General features: G+C 32.5%; 1 protein-coding gene across 8 annotated transcripts in view; it reads right to left on the bottom strand.

Annotated features, from left to right (window-relative positions):
- The window catches only part of PRPF40A (pre-mRNA processing factor 40 homolog A), a 52,932-nt gene that overhangs the window by 11,167 nt on the left and 26,413 nt on the right, over positions 1 to 15,352 (bottom strand). For 4 of the 8 annotated variants that reach the window (XM_039219411.1, XM_039219415.1, XM_039219416.1 and 1 more), the window contains exons 6-15: positions 10,852 to 10,962; positions 9,363 to 9,483; positions 9,071 to 9,124; positions 7,586 to 7,610; positions 6,527 to 6,901; positions 3,764 to 3,872; positions 3,229 to 3,293; positions 2,718 to 2,882; positions 1,645 to 1,753; positions 430 to 580 (exon numbers count right to left, since the gene is read on the bottom strand). In XM_039219411.1, the coding sequence (XP_039075342.1) occupies positions 430 to 580; positions 1,645 to 1,753; positions 2,718 to 2,882; positions 3,229 to 3,293; positions 3,764 to 3,872; positions 6,527 to 6,901; positions 7,586 to 7,610; positions 9,071 to 9,124; positions 9,363 to 9,483; positions 10,852 to 10,962 (1,285 nt within the window). The remainder of the gene's footprint in view (positions 1 to 429; positions 581 to 1,644; positions 1,754 to 2,717; positions 2,883 to 3,228; positions 3,294 to 3,763; positions 3,873 to 6,526; positions 6,902 to 7,585; positions 7,611 to 9,070; positions 9,125 to 9,362; positions 9,484 to 10,851; positions 10,963 to 15,352) is intronic. The other 4 variants (XM_039219413.1, XM_039219414.1, XM_039219417.1 and 1 more) reach the window with 1 other exon arrangement.

Genomic DNA, 15,352 nt, shown 5'->3' with positions numbered 1-15,352 from the left:
AGGGATAATCCAGAAAAGTGTAATTTAAAAAGCAACTAGATAGTCAGAAGAAGACAGAACCTGGGGGAGCTTAATATAGGATGTTGTGAACACATTTTTTGCTGTTTGCAAATCTCTAAAGCCATTACCTCAAGGAGACAGTGTGAATAAAATTGGGATAATTAATCTGGTTCTTACCAGTCACATAAAAAAGGTAAAAAATAATTTCAGGTTTGATTTGTGACAAATATATTGCAAGAATTATCCGATAAAGCTAATATTTTCTTCCTAAATAATGAAACTCAACTAGACTCTATTTGGAAACCAACACTGTATCAGGAATGGACAAACAACTCTATAAAATTCACTTAGTGTTCTCATAATAAAAGTGAGAATTCACTGCTATTGGGACTTTTAAAGAACTTTCTCCCATTCAGTCATTATTCTTACTCTGTAATTCCTCATCTTCTGCAAAAGTTGGATTATCCATCAGATACTGCTGTGCTTCAGACCAGGTAGTAGAGTATGTTACATTAGCCATGTTGTCAAGTATGTTTTTTAAGGCTTCCCAATTTCTCTTTCGTAACTGCTTTGCTTGCTCCTAAGTCAAAAATATGAATACATATTTTGAGGTTCAAACAAAGTATGGCATCTGAACTACAATGAGGGTTTATTTATTACAGTCTGATTTCCAAATTTCATGTTATTTTACATATCAAACTACCTTTCCAGTGCTTTTGTCAAAATGCTTAGCCTGATAATTGCTTACCTTCCATTTGTTTTTTTGCCTCTTTTCTAAGAAGCTGACGTCTGGAAACTGTTATCTCCCCAACAACTCTATAAATCTCTCTACCTATAACTATGCATTATAAACAAAGTCTAAAACTAAAGTCTGTAGACAAAACACACAATAGGTAAATGTTATGGTCTTCACCTTCAGTTATGTTCAAGTTTTTGTTCATAATTACATTCTTATAAATTTCTTAAGACTGAGTAATATACAATAATGCATAATAAAACAGACACGAAATGCTTTAAAACGCTATCCTAGAAGCACATTTTAGTGGTAACAATTCTATATTACTTATATATATATTATATATAGATATGTATTCTTTTATATTCCTATAAAAGAAATGTACATAAATAGATCATGAAATTTGAGTGTTTTAAAAACTTTAAAAAAGGTATCTTTCAAAGTGGGCATAAGACAGCCACTCTGTAACAATTCAAGCAATAGTTGGATAAATATGTACCTACTATGTTCACATTAGTAACTGCTACTAATGGAGCTATTTGTTTTTATTTTTTTTGAAGTTTCTTTCTTTATTTTTGAGAGAGCAGAGCATGTGGATGAGTGGCATGGGGGCAGAGAGCTCTAATTGAGCCGATCTGTCAGCAGAGAGCCTGACTCAGGGCTTACTCCTATGAACTGTGAGATCATGACCTGAACCAAAATCAAGAGTTGGATGGGCAACCAACTGAGCATCCGAGTCCTAGGAGCTATCCATTTTTAAACCTAACTTCCGATAAGTTAGGTTTATTGTATCTGCGATACTACATAAATTGAATAAACCAAAAAATTGACAGGTTATAAGGTAACTCCTAATCAGAATGAAGAAATACTTTGTATCATCTAGAAATACTAAGAGCAAGGAGTAATACCTTTTCTTTCTTTGAAAGAAAAAATAAAACATCTTCATAGATTTCAAGACGATCACGTTCTGATATTGCATTCCAGACTTCCATCTCTCCAAACATTTGCTCTGCTTTTCTAGAGAGAGAAAAAAAAAAATAGATGTTACTCTATACTGCTCAATAAAAATTGAGGCCAATTTTATAGTAAGTGTAAAACCATCCAATGAGCATTCCTTTCCACTCTAAGTTCATGAGTATTATTATACTCAGGAAAGCTTTTGAATAATTAAGAAAAAGAACAAAACAGGGGTCCACTCCTCCCTAGAAATCAAGTGGATAATTCTAATTGAGCCATGTCTTGTACTGAAGAAAATATTAGGGCAGGTACATGGGTAGCTTAGGGTAGCTACATGGACACTAATGGTCTATGGAACTAAATTATAGATGTCAAAGAGTTGCCAGAAGTTTAGTTAATACATGAAATAGAGGACTATTTAAAGAAATGAAGAATCCTTCACTAATGATTTTCTTGAAAACAGAGGAAAATAAGGAAGCACACATATGGATAATGAACTAACGACTTATGGCAAAAATGTTAAATCTCAATTTTTATAACTAGAAAGAAGTGAGGCTTTAATTACTATATTCAGTCTACCTCCCTTTTCAGCCCCTAATTAATAACTCAGTATATAAGTTAAATTCCACATTTCATTACTGATTGGCCTTGTATCTTTTTTTAAAAATTTTTTTAAATGTTTATTTAATCTTGAGAGAAAGAGACAGACAAAGCAAGAGTGGGGGAGGGGGAGAGAGAGAGGGAAACACAGAATCCAAAGCAGGCTCTAGGTAGGCTCTGAGCTGTCAGCACAGTCTGATGCGGGGCTCGAACCCACAAACTGTGAGATCATGACCTGAGTCAAAGTTGGCCACTTAACCAACTGAGCCACCCAGGTGCCCCTGATTTATCTTGTATCTTATGAAACTGCCACACTGACAATAATTTATTTAATGAGCATCTACGTGAGACTAGTTATGGTACTTGGCAAAACGTCTGACATAAAAACAATGCAGTAAACATATATTATGCATTAAAATCTTACTTGTATCTAGTTGTGGAGGTCATTTTCTCATGATTTTCAAGAAAACGCTGAAAGGATTCCTTAGCCTCTTTGTATTTTGATCTTGCTTCTTCTTTTTCTTCTTTCTCTGTCTGGACTTTGTAAGCGTTAAAGGCCTGCTTTTTTTCACTTAACTTTGCTAAAGCACTAAACAGAAAAATACCATATAAAAGTAAATGAAGGCAGGATGATCAAATGTCGATGTTTTGGGGAAAAAAGTAATTTCATTCACAAATTAAGAAAATTTCAGTAAGATATTACTGATTAAGAAATGATTATAGAAAATAATTTCTAATTAAAAAAAATTGTAATTTCATCCATGGCTGGTGCTCAAATTATATGACAAGTTTTTTTGATTTTTTGGTTTATATCTGACATAAAACTGTTCTTGATATCCAAAATAACAGAAGACTGTGAAAGTGAAAAATTACACTATCTCACACAATTCTGAATTTGCTAGTTGGAAAAGTAAATAAAAAACTTCAAGTGTTACCTGTATCGTGGATCATTAATGATCATTTTCATAGCTTGTTCCCATGAAGCATTAGATGGTACTCGCTGAAAACCATTTAATGACAAAATTAAAACTTGCACATATACTGTAAGTCATACAACAGGAATTAAAACATAATACTCATGCAAACATCAAGCACTTCCCCTTCCAGAAGTCTAAAAGAGGTCTAATAATTTCTTATTGAACCAGCAAACTTTGGTATTATACATAGACTAAAAAGAAAACTTAAAATTGATATTTTAAGCATGAATACTTTTTAAGACTGATTAAAAGGTAATCAATTTTTTGAATAAAAAATATATTAAATATGGAGATGCTGTGTATTACGCTGTACATGATAGTTTTTGGTGAAGATCAGTTTCACAAAAGTATTTTTCAAAAAAAGATCAATTTAGTTCATTCTAAGTTACAACAGTTTATGAAATTAGTGTTTTCAATAAAGGCATCAAGGTACTGACTGCATTCAAGAGTAACTTCTTTTATTGGATTGTGTCATATAAAAATGTTTTAATACCTTTTCTTTTAATAATTCCTTAAACGCTTGCTTTGCTTCCTCCTTTGTATTCCAAGTATAGGTTTTTTTTGCTGGTTGGCTTTCCTCCTCTTCTTTTTTTGGAGTAAAACTAAAGGGAAATTTAAACATGGTATTTATAATTTAAATATACATTGCTTCACTCAGAAAAACAATATTTATTATTTAAGCATCTGTATGGAGATTAAATTTTACAATCTTAGAATAAATTCTTCCAGTGTGAGCCCTACACACTTACCTAAACATAAAGACAAAGATGGCATAGTTTTCCCCTAAATCACTGTTAAATAGGACCCTACAAGAGGGCCTGTAAAAGAAACAATTACACTATAACACTAGTTCCACTAGTCCACAAATGAATAATTTTAAATAGCTTATAAAACTTATCCAGGGGCACCAGTTAGTTAAGCATCCAACTTCGTCTCAGGTCATGATTACATGGTTTGTGAATTTGGGCCCTGTGTCAGGATCCCTGATGTCAGTGCTAAGTCTGCTTTGGATCCTTTCTCCCTCCACCCCCTTTGCCTCTCCCTGCTCACACACTTTCTCAAAAATTAACGAACATAAGACAAACAAAAAAACCAACCCTAAAATATGTATCTGTGCCTTCCTATCAGTCACTTAGTAACTAAAGATTTGGCTAAGTGTGCATAAATATAAAAAACATGTGAAGGATCAATAAAATCAGGATGGGCAAACTATGACTCCTGTGCCAAATCTAGCCCACCTCCTGTTTTTGTAAATATCGCTTTACTCATGAGCTTATATATTGTTTAGGGCTTGTTGTGTGCTACCACAGCAGAACTGCATCACTGTGACAAGACTTTATGATCTGCAAAACCAAAAGTATTTACTCTTTGATAAGTTACTAAAAAATACACCAAACACTGACCTAAAACAAAAGAATTAACATACCCAAGAGTTATCAACTGTACTAGTATGGGGATCTTTATGAAATGAAAAGGTCATATAATCCTAACATGTTTTTCTGTATAAAGGGGAAAAAATGCAGAAAAAAACAAAAAAGCGAAGTAAAATGCTTAGGGCAACACTAGAACAAATACTAACAACAACAAAATATATTTACACTCTGAATCAAGTAACCTTACTTTGGGAAGTTTATTTAAAATTGTCAGAAATAGTATAAAGAGCTCAGTCAAAACTTAAATGGTCTACACTGCAGTAATTAAAAAGATTACGTTGACTTAGGAACTGTAAGTATATATTAGAAAGAAAATAAGCAGGAAATAATGGACCCTAAAGTTATGAAAAATTATTGTGGAAAAATAAAGTATAAAAGATACAAACAATATCAATTCGGGGTGCCTGTGTGACTCAGTCGGCTAGGCATCTGAGTCTTGATTTTAGCTTAGGTCATGATCTCATCATTCTGGGATCAAGCTCCACCCCCACGTCAGGCTCTGTGCTGAGAGTGGAACCTCCTTAAGATTCTATCTCCCTCTGCTCATGCTCCACTTCCACTTGCTCTCTCTAGAATTAACAAAATATCAAAACAAAAAAATCTTCCCCCAACAACTAAATATGTATAACAATGAAATTTATGCTTATGTAAATATAACCTGCCATTATTCAACATGATAGAGTATATATCCTTACAATGTAGAAGACATTAGATAGATGTGTAAAACAGATAATGCCCATATTTTTAAATGCACAGAAAATGGGCAGAAGGAGGGGAGCCTGACTGGCTCAGTCAGAAGAGCATGCAACTCTTGATCTCGGGGCTGGGAGTTGGAGCCCCATGTTAGCTGTAGAGAGTATTAAAAAAATACAACTTCAAAGATAAAAATGAAAAAGGGCAGAAGGACATAAATAAAATGTTAATTACTCTTTTATGCCTTCAAGTATATTTTATAAAGTCCTTTTTCAACTTGTAAATATCAGAAAAAATCCTAAACCAATTCTCACTTTGGGAAACGTACATATCAAGAATATTTACAAGAACAAAAAGAGAGATGAAATCAATAATAGGCTTAAATACTAAGATGGATGATCATGTTTGGAATTTGACATCACAGTTAACATTATTTTATGAGGACACCAATAAAGACAAGAGCCACAGCTCAAGCGTGCTTTTTGTATCTTTATAAAGCGCAACCATATGAAATATTACCAGATTAAAGTGAACACAAGTATATGTAAACTATAAATTGACAGATGCAGCTGTTTTGCCTTATTAAAAAAATTTACCAATTCCAAAAACAGTTTTCCTATACCCTACGAAATCTTTAATTTTGTTTACTTAATTTTTTGCTTCTGTTTGTACATCAAACCACAGCAGTTCCTTGCAGGACTGTACTAAGCCATAGTTGGCAATCACAAAATAAGGAAAATCAATACTACTGATCCTATCTTTAATTAAAATTTTGTTAGTTTATTAATGATGGACTTTTGGCATTAATTCTGACCTAAAATGAAAAATTACTGCACCATTATTGATACTTTGATTACTAAGGTGCTTGGTAATTAAGAACCCCCTTTAAATTTGTGCCTCACCCTGTATCTACGAATTCGGCTTCCTAAAACTTCTGAGGATTAGTTTTACAACAGATTAAGAGCATGACCCCACAAAATTCAGCCTTGAAAAGGATTCATTATCTAAAGGTTCATATGTTTTGATGCTCAAAAACTTTCTAAACACTTACTGGACACCAAGTAAACTAGCACTTTCTTATACTAATGGAGCCTGGTACCGATTTGCAAAAGTGAAGTCACTAAACTTACTCAGCTACTGTTTCCTGCTTAGCTGTTTCTTCTCCAGTATTACTGGATACCTCCATACTCTGATCCTGAACAGCAGGAGTACTAGTAAGTTGTGCTTGCTCTTCAGTTGAAATTGTTACTGTATTCTCGTTATCTACAACGGTAGCAACAATCGAAGTAACTTCAGGCTCAGAAACAACTGGAACAGTTCCACCCACAGTATTAGAAGCAGAGGTGGAAGCACTGGCATTGGCTGCAGCAGCAGCTGCAGCAGCTGCAGCTGCAGCTGCAACAACAGCAGCTGCAGCTTCTGCAGCAGCCATGGTGCTCATTGTGGTAGGAATTTCTGTTGTAGGAACTGGGGCTGTTGATGTTGTGGTGCACTCTTCTTGCTTACTGTATGGTAAGAAAACAAAAACAAAAACAAAAAAATCGGTGATCTCATTAAGATATCAGAAAGCCAAAAACACTAATATTTATCATAAAACCAAATGAATAAGAGAAACCACAGAAGGGAAAAAGACTATGTGCTAAACTATTAAGCCATTTGAAAAAACTGAAACCATAGAATGCAACTGGATTACTTTGAGCAAACATTTATGACAGAGACTGAAGAAACACTCCGAAGTTCCAAAAGTCCAATAAATTATTTACTAAATGTCCTATCAGATTGCATTAAAACATAAAAATTTGGCCTATATCATAAATTTCTTTAAGAACTTTAAATTTTATCCATTTTACATATTAAAAAGAAAACCTAAATAAAGGGAGGGATACATACTACTTTATCCATTCCCAAATTTGAGAAATAAACCAAATTTTGGACTTTTCCGTAACAGTCTTAATTCATAAACGATATAATCCAAATTCAAATAATCATGGTCTAGGGAAAGTGTCACTTGTTTATCCTCAGTAAACATCCTTCCCCTTGTCCCAAAGACATGCAACCACCAGACCTAACACATTAAATACCATTCATCCTATAAAGCAAAGAGTTAAAACAAGAATGTTACAGTAGATACCAAATTTGTAAACTGTACAAATGGATACATTTGTAAACTGTATCCAAAAATTGCTTACCTGCTTTCTTCAGCTTTAATCATTGCTATTAAAGAGAAAAAAGAAAAGTTATATGACATGGTTTTTAAATACAGTCACTGAAAACAAACTTTAAAGGAAGACAAAGAGAAGTTTCATACAGTAAGATTTAATTTACCATCCACTAATACATCAACTTTTTCAGAGCAAATGCTTGCTCCAAAGTTCCAGGGCAGCAATTAAAGAATGAAGACAAATTTAAATGACAGCAGTTTTTAGGAAAGTTTCTCTGCACACTGCTACTTTCCCAAAGGCTGCTGCCTACTGCAAAAACTCCCTGAAAATATCTGTATCATTCTGGAATAAAACAGTATTTTTCTCAGAGATAAAACTATAGTATTTTTTTTTTAGATACCAAATTCAAAATGAGATCAAATTCACATTATGAAATTCCAGCACATATATACTACCACTGACAGGTAGATAGTTATGCACGCCAACTATCTGTAGTAAAGTTATATCAGAAATGAGCTTGATATTTCTTAAACGAATAAGATGGGATTCTACCTATCCATAATATTATTATTAACCAATGATAGTGTAGAAATTTAAATTGGGCTTTAATAATTTGCATTCAATATTTCAGCTTTTACTCCAATTAAAGTAATTTTTTTCTTATGGGTAACAAAAATATTCAGCTTCACTAAAGAACGAGGCACTCCACATAAATGATAACAAAGCTGAACTTGATACAATGATGATCTAAAGCCAGTTATGTGAAACAGGGAAAATGTAAACACACTTGAGACAAGAGTGCCTTTAGGTAATTTTTATTCTCTGTACTTTCAGATGTCATTCTGCAGACATCTTTATTCTACACTATAATATACACTACAGACTACTGTATTAGCATTTCTAAAATCTACTGCTTCTAAGTTGATAGTTTATGACACCAGATTCTACTAGAAGGGAGAATAAAAGAATTAAATTTTCAATTCTTACTCTACTCTCTATTTGAAGAACTGGGTTTTATATTAGGTAGTATTTCCAGGAGTATTCTGAATAGTTGAGGATAATGAAAAACTCCCTCTTTGCAAGTGAGACATGGCATTTGTTTAATTCTCCCATAACACACACAAAGGCTGTTTTAAAACGTGCTAAAATAAAATCAGCATTAAATGTATAGTCTGAGAATACATTAAAAAGATTTTAACTAAGACTCAAGGTTCTTTGCTATCTGCTACATGGGTTAAGTCACCTATTGTATGTATGTACCAATACTCACAGCTGTATTTAGAAATACTATACATGATGTCCTTATTCAATTTTCCAATAGTATATTAATAGTTTTAAAAATTAAAGTATAATTTTAAAAGCCCCAAGCTCATTTATAATATAACCCTTAAATGAATTCTTTGAATTAGAGATTTCGCACTGCAGATTTATCCAATCATGGTTAGTGAACATTAGTAACATACTCTAAAAATGTTAAAAAATAACAGAAAATGAATTATCAAAGCAGCTCACCATGCAGGTTTGATTTTGTAATAAGACTTCCAGCAACAATGGTATTCTGGTATCCTAGTTTCAGTGGAATCAAATCAAATAAAAATCTATTTAAAATCTATAGAACTGATATCTAGAGCAACAAGAAAATAAGAGCCCATAAAACTGTTACACCATTTAAAATGTTCTAATCATTTAATTTTTAAAAATAAGACCTGTGTTTGAACAATACTATTTATGAAGGATTGCTTCATTGTGAATGACATGGCTATGTAAAAAAATTAACATTAAAAGTTATATTTTCCTATGTTACCTTCAAGATCCTCAAGTTCTTTAGGTTTGGCCCAGCGGGATTCTTTTGTTTGAGAATTATAATAGTAAGGCTTTCCAGAGTCAGATTTGTATTCCTTCCAGGGACATTTAGATAAAAGTTGCTAAAGGGAAATAAAATTTATCACTTAATACTAATATATTTAGCATCAGTCATCATTCACATCACTATTTCACTAAATATTATCAATCTGTACAAACCAAATGCTTATGAGATGATGATAAGCTACCAATTATAGAATACTTGCCAGGTTATGTTATTTGAAATATTATTTAAGCTTTACAATTTAAGCTATGCAACATTCATATTATTATTTCAGATTTATACTGTTACTTAAAAAAACTAACTTAAGATAATACACCTAATTAAGAGGCAGAGGCAAGATTCAAAATTGGGTCTATATGAATTTCAAATCTTATTTGTCCCTACTATTTATACCCCACCATAGGTAAAAATTATCTTACATATTTCAGAAACTTCTTAAATACAAATTAAAGTAGGAAAAAAATAAAAACTGGGGAAAAAGCAAAATCTGGTTTAGTCATGCTTAGATATTAGTTTTATGGCTAGTATTTTATTAAACCTATATGAACTCTCATGTAAGGAAATAAAGTATGATATACTTAAAATCTAATATATAAAACTGGTTAGGATAGCATGAGAATGCTATTGAAAACTCAAATTTAGACAGTGTCTTAGTAAAATTTAATGATGAAATAATTGCCTACGTCAGTACTGGGATTAAAAAAATAATTATAGTATCTGCCAACCTTCCATCCCAAGTGTTGCTATACACTGCGTATTAGTGTGGTGGCCTGGAAAATAGTTTAATCTCCTCAAATTCTTTAATTTAGAAGGAGAAAAAAATATATGCTGCCAACTAGGAAAAATCTCTTATGGCTTGAAATGCCAGATCAAGTCTTACTTAGGACTCTTAATTAGTTCCTGACTAAACCACATGCTATAATGCTTACTACTCAGTTTATTCCTTCAATTTAACTTCCACATCTATACATTCTGAATAAACCTTGCAACATAAAATGAAATGTACATACTTTTCAGAGGCTTTTTCCACAGACAGATAATTTCTGTCTCTAAGAGAAGGAAGTACTTGTATTTGTAATTTAATTCTATCTCCATTACCCAACCTCACGGGAAATTTTTAAGAATTCACTGCAAGACATTTGCAATCACCTAGGTTTGCTATAAAGAGGAACACAATTTTAAATGTGAATTTAAGGAATAAAGGGCAAGCAGAGTCTTTTTGTTCTTCCAATTTATTCTTTAAATCATCTTCCTAAAATTGATTCCACCCAACCAGTAAGCATTCCTGAGCAGAGGCAAAAATCAGTAAACAAAATTGGTCTGTCCTTCTAACAAGCACCCATGAAGTCCTAAAAAACAAAACAAACAAAAAAATCAGGACCTAATCTGTTTAACAATCCCTAATTGTCAAGTCTCAAACTTTTACCTCCGCAGGTGTTTTCAGATCATCCGGTTTCTCCCACGTCGACTGTTTTGTTTCAGTATTGTAGTAGTAAGTTCTTCCATCAGGTGATTTATGTTCGGTCCACATTGATTTCTAAAGAAAAAATTACAAAATGATTCAAATTTTTTAACAGTGCTATGACAGTGAATACCAGTTTTCATTAGTTTCATTAACAATATAAAAGAAATTAAAAGTATAAAATGGGCATACTTTTGACAGTTTAAGTCACTTAGAATAACACATCATTGCAAGTAGGGAGGTAACTGCAAAACAGATCATTTTAAAAGTACTTCAAAAGTAGCATAGCTCTACTGAGGTTTTAGAATCTATATTCTAGATCTAGATACAAGTCTCTCAGAAGTATGACTGTTTCACCTAAGAACAGTAACTTTGTTTACTGTTGTAACTTACATAACACTTAAGATAATCTTTCACCAACACAACCTATGCCTTGTAGATAAAATACACGAAGAAGATGCTAATATAGTATAAGGGTGGATTGATCATGAACTCAATAACTTTATTTATAGCAAGTTGGACAAAGTTCTAAAACTGACATGCTGTAAAGACATAATTGTCAAAATTAGAAAGGATGGGTTTTGGATGACAATCAGTTTAACAATCAAGGTGAAATTTAACAGTGATAAAATGTGAATCCAAGTGCCTCAATACATTATAGGTGAGAAAATTTGATGTGATACTAGTTTGATACAGAATAGAAGTTCCTTCTTGGGTCCAAATGAACTACTAAAAGCCTACTAAAAGTTGCTAGTAAAACTTCAGCCATCAATAGACATGATGCCTCAAATAATGGCTAGTTAAGAGTTTTACAAGGTCCCCATAAATACACCTTTAAAGTAATCATAAAAGGGGCAGGTAAAAACTTGGAGAGGTGATAGGTGTCTGTGGTCTTGGTGGTGATAGTTTCTCAGGTGTATGTATTCCCCAAATCTAGTTGTACACATTAAACATTAAATACACAGTTCTATAGATCAATCATAATAAAGAGGTTTAAAAAGTAATTTCACAAGGAATCAGGAACGTATGAATTATTGGATGAGATCAAAGGTACTAAGTCTAGTTGCAGCTATCTAGTCATTTAGATAGTAATGAATTAAAATATGATTGAAAGAAGATTAAAGATGATCTATATCACATTTCTTCGAATCTAAGAGAAAACATTACTATACATACCTCTAAGAAAAAGTAAAATCATCTTCAAACTATTACATGCTTTTTAACCCTCAGATTTTGTGTTAAACTTTTGAAAAGATGTATTCTTATTCAGACACTGATTTTATTCAAAATTCCACTTTTTGAATAAAAAGAAAAAAATAGGCAAAATATAATAGTTAAGCTATTCCTTAGACTTCACATGGAAACCATTTTATTTTTGTATGAGAGTTGCTGACATCCATCTGATTCCACACCATATCATCCTCTATGCTATAAAAAAAATATTGGTAATGGAGCATTTATTAAAAACAAAAACCTAAAAGTCACCATTACTAGTAATTAATGATCTCCTGAACTTATTATAAGCTGACCTACCTTTCATTGTTCCTTACCAACTTTATTGAGAAATAGAACACACCTACTTTTGATTTCTGCTTTGGGAATGTGGTTCAACATATATTATTTCATTGCTTTTTCTGCTTTCTCACCATAATCATTTTATTCCTAGCTGATAAGAGTGCTGTGCCATTATTTTTAGAACTTTCTTTCAAACCACTGACATTCATTCTTCTGATGTTGGCACTTTTGTGGTTCAGTCATGCACAATAAAACCGTAACTGTTCCCTGGAGAATGGAGATCATACATAACACACAAAATAGATTATAGGATGAATCTCAATTTCAGACACGTTCAAAGGTCAAAGTAAATATGCTAAGTGATTTAAGAAACATTTGCAAAACCTGGGGATGAAGAACAAGAAAAGAGGACTTAAGGAGAGAAGTTAATGTCATTTTAACACAAGTAGATGAGGGAAGAGGTTATTTTCTGGAACTTCTGAGAAAACTAGAGTTGATGTAAAAGGATTATTAATAGACATTAGAATTCAAAAAGAAATGATAAAATTTGAGAAGTTTGGTAACAAAATGTTTGGCTTTTCCTATGGACATTTGTTAAGTCATCTGACATGACTACAAAATGGTGTAGGATAGTTAAGAAAGCTCAAAATGTATATTACATTCTTTAACTTGTTCTAGCACTTCATGCAGAATATGACACATACAATCTCTCTGGAGCAAACATTATAATAACTGCTGGAAAATATTTAACTTGCTGTTACTAATCTAATTTAACATCTTCTAACGAAAAGGTAATGATACAGAGATACATGGAAGCTTCAACTGTATGAGTAATGCTGTATTTCACAAATTAAACTTGGCTAAGACAGAGGTTTGCATTTCAGATCTGCACTAAAGGGAAATCTACTGTAAGTTCCAAAATTATATTTAAACTTCCCAAGTCACATCTGCTAAAGGGCATCAAAGAAAAGAGGAAGTTCACCAGCAACAAATTTATGGGAAAAAAAATGAAAAAGGGTACGAAAATAAAAGGGAAAACAGGAAGATACAAACCAGTAAAAAAAAGAAAAAAAACAAAAAAACAAACACCCAGTAAACAATTTAGTATTCGCAAGCTATTTATTCAAGCCTTAGAGCTACACTACAGGCGGTATGAACACTATCCTCATTTTTCAAATAAGAAAGCCAAGACTTAGGAGGGTTAATATAACTTGCTTGTAGTGATTTAGTAAGTAAATAATAAAACTAGAACAATTCAGTCATATCTGTTTCTAAAGCCCACATTTTACTCACACTGAAATGCTTTGTCAGGGATACTATATTCAGAACAGTCTGTCAATAAGGACAGATAAATTCCTGATCTACTAATGAGAAAGCACTGCATCAATTATCAGTTAATTCTTTTAATAACCTCCCCAAGGTAGATACAATTTATTATCTCCACTTTATAGAAGAGAAAATGGAACACAACAAAGTACAGGAATACGCCCAAGGTAACATAGCTAGCTAGTGAGTTCATTAGAACATTGTGGGGGCCCACATACTGGGGTCCTATTAAACAGCAAGGCTCTAACACTTTCCATCAACAGAAACCATCATCTTCTTTTTCTTTTTTAAAAATTTTTAATGTTTTTTTTAAATTTTTTTGAGAGAGACAGACAGACAGCATGAGCAGGGGAGGGTCAGAGAGAGAAGGAGACACAGAATCAGAAGTAGCCTCCAGTCTCTGAGCTAGCTAGCTGTTAGCACAGAGCCTGACACGGGGCTCGAACCCACGAGCCATGAAATGATGATCTGAGCCGAAGTTGGACGCTCAATGGACTGAGCCATCCAGGCGCCCCAGAAACAACCATTTTCGATAGGAATAGTAAGTAGTACAGAATACAAATTCTGTGTATATATATATATATATATATATATATATATAAATTCTGTACTAATGCCTTAACTAATATACCAAATCTACTTATAGAAATCAATTCTGGAGTAATAAAAAATGATGTTCCTGATAAACTTTTGCTCCTTTTCCTTAAGTGCATCTAATCTGCAACTGAAAGTAAAACTGTATCTTGCCTCTGGCCAAAACTAGGAACTAATGTTTAAAAAAAAAAATTTTTTTTTAAAAACAAATGTATCCTGAATGTTGAATATAAGATGAAGAATGGCATAAAACATAAATGGGTATATATGGATAACTGTCTTTATAGGATAAAATATGACTTATGCAAATAGCTATTAAGTACTGAGTATAGCACAGTCTATTCAAAAAACATTATTTTTCTAAAAATTGACATTTAAAAAAAACAGGATCTCTCCAGACCAAATCACCAATGCTGACTATCAAATATTTAGGCTGCCCTGGCATAATTGGAGAAAACCTAATAAAGATGTAGATGTATATTTTGAATGGCCCAAAACCAGGACATTATTTTTAACCTTAAGGTTAGTTGCTTTGAGGGCATGTAGGAGATACAAAGATAATCCTTGCACTAGAGGCTTTATTGTGCACTTTTGTCACAGAGAACAGCCTTCCCAAAATTATTGTTACTGACAGTTATTATATTATTAAAAAACTGTCAACATGAATGGCAGTTCTGGGGAATCAACCAAAGGTTAACATTTTTACAAATGATAAACTAAAAGTATAAATATGCAGAATAAGGAATTAAAAAACTATCACCCTTAATATACAAAAATCTACTACTATTATTAAGATGATCTAATGGAAAAATAAACATGGCCATTAAAAGAACTCAACACAGATAAGTAGATATTCAACTTCATTAGTAAATCAAGGAAACATATATTAAGTGAAAACTTGTTCATCAGATAAATCACAAAGACTATTAGTATAAAATGTTAAAAGTGTGTGAAGGAAAGTGCAGTCATGCTAGTGCTGGGAATGAAATTAGTATTGTTTCTCTGAATGGCAATTTACTAGTTTCCATCA

This window comes from Hyaena hyaena, unplaced genomic scaffold (genome assembly GCF_003009895.1).
Source record: "Hyaena hyaena isolate Hyena2069 unplaced genomic scaffold, ASM300989v1 scaffold_817, whole genome shotgun sequence".
Lineage (NCBI taxonomy): Eukaryota > Metazoa > Chordata > Mammalia > Carnivora > Hyaenidae > Hyaena > Hyaena hyaena.
This window is presented reverse-complemented; position numbering and strand designations above follow the sequence as displayed.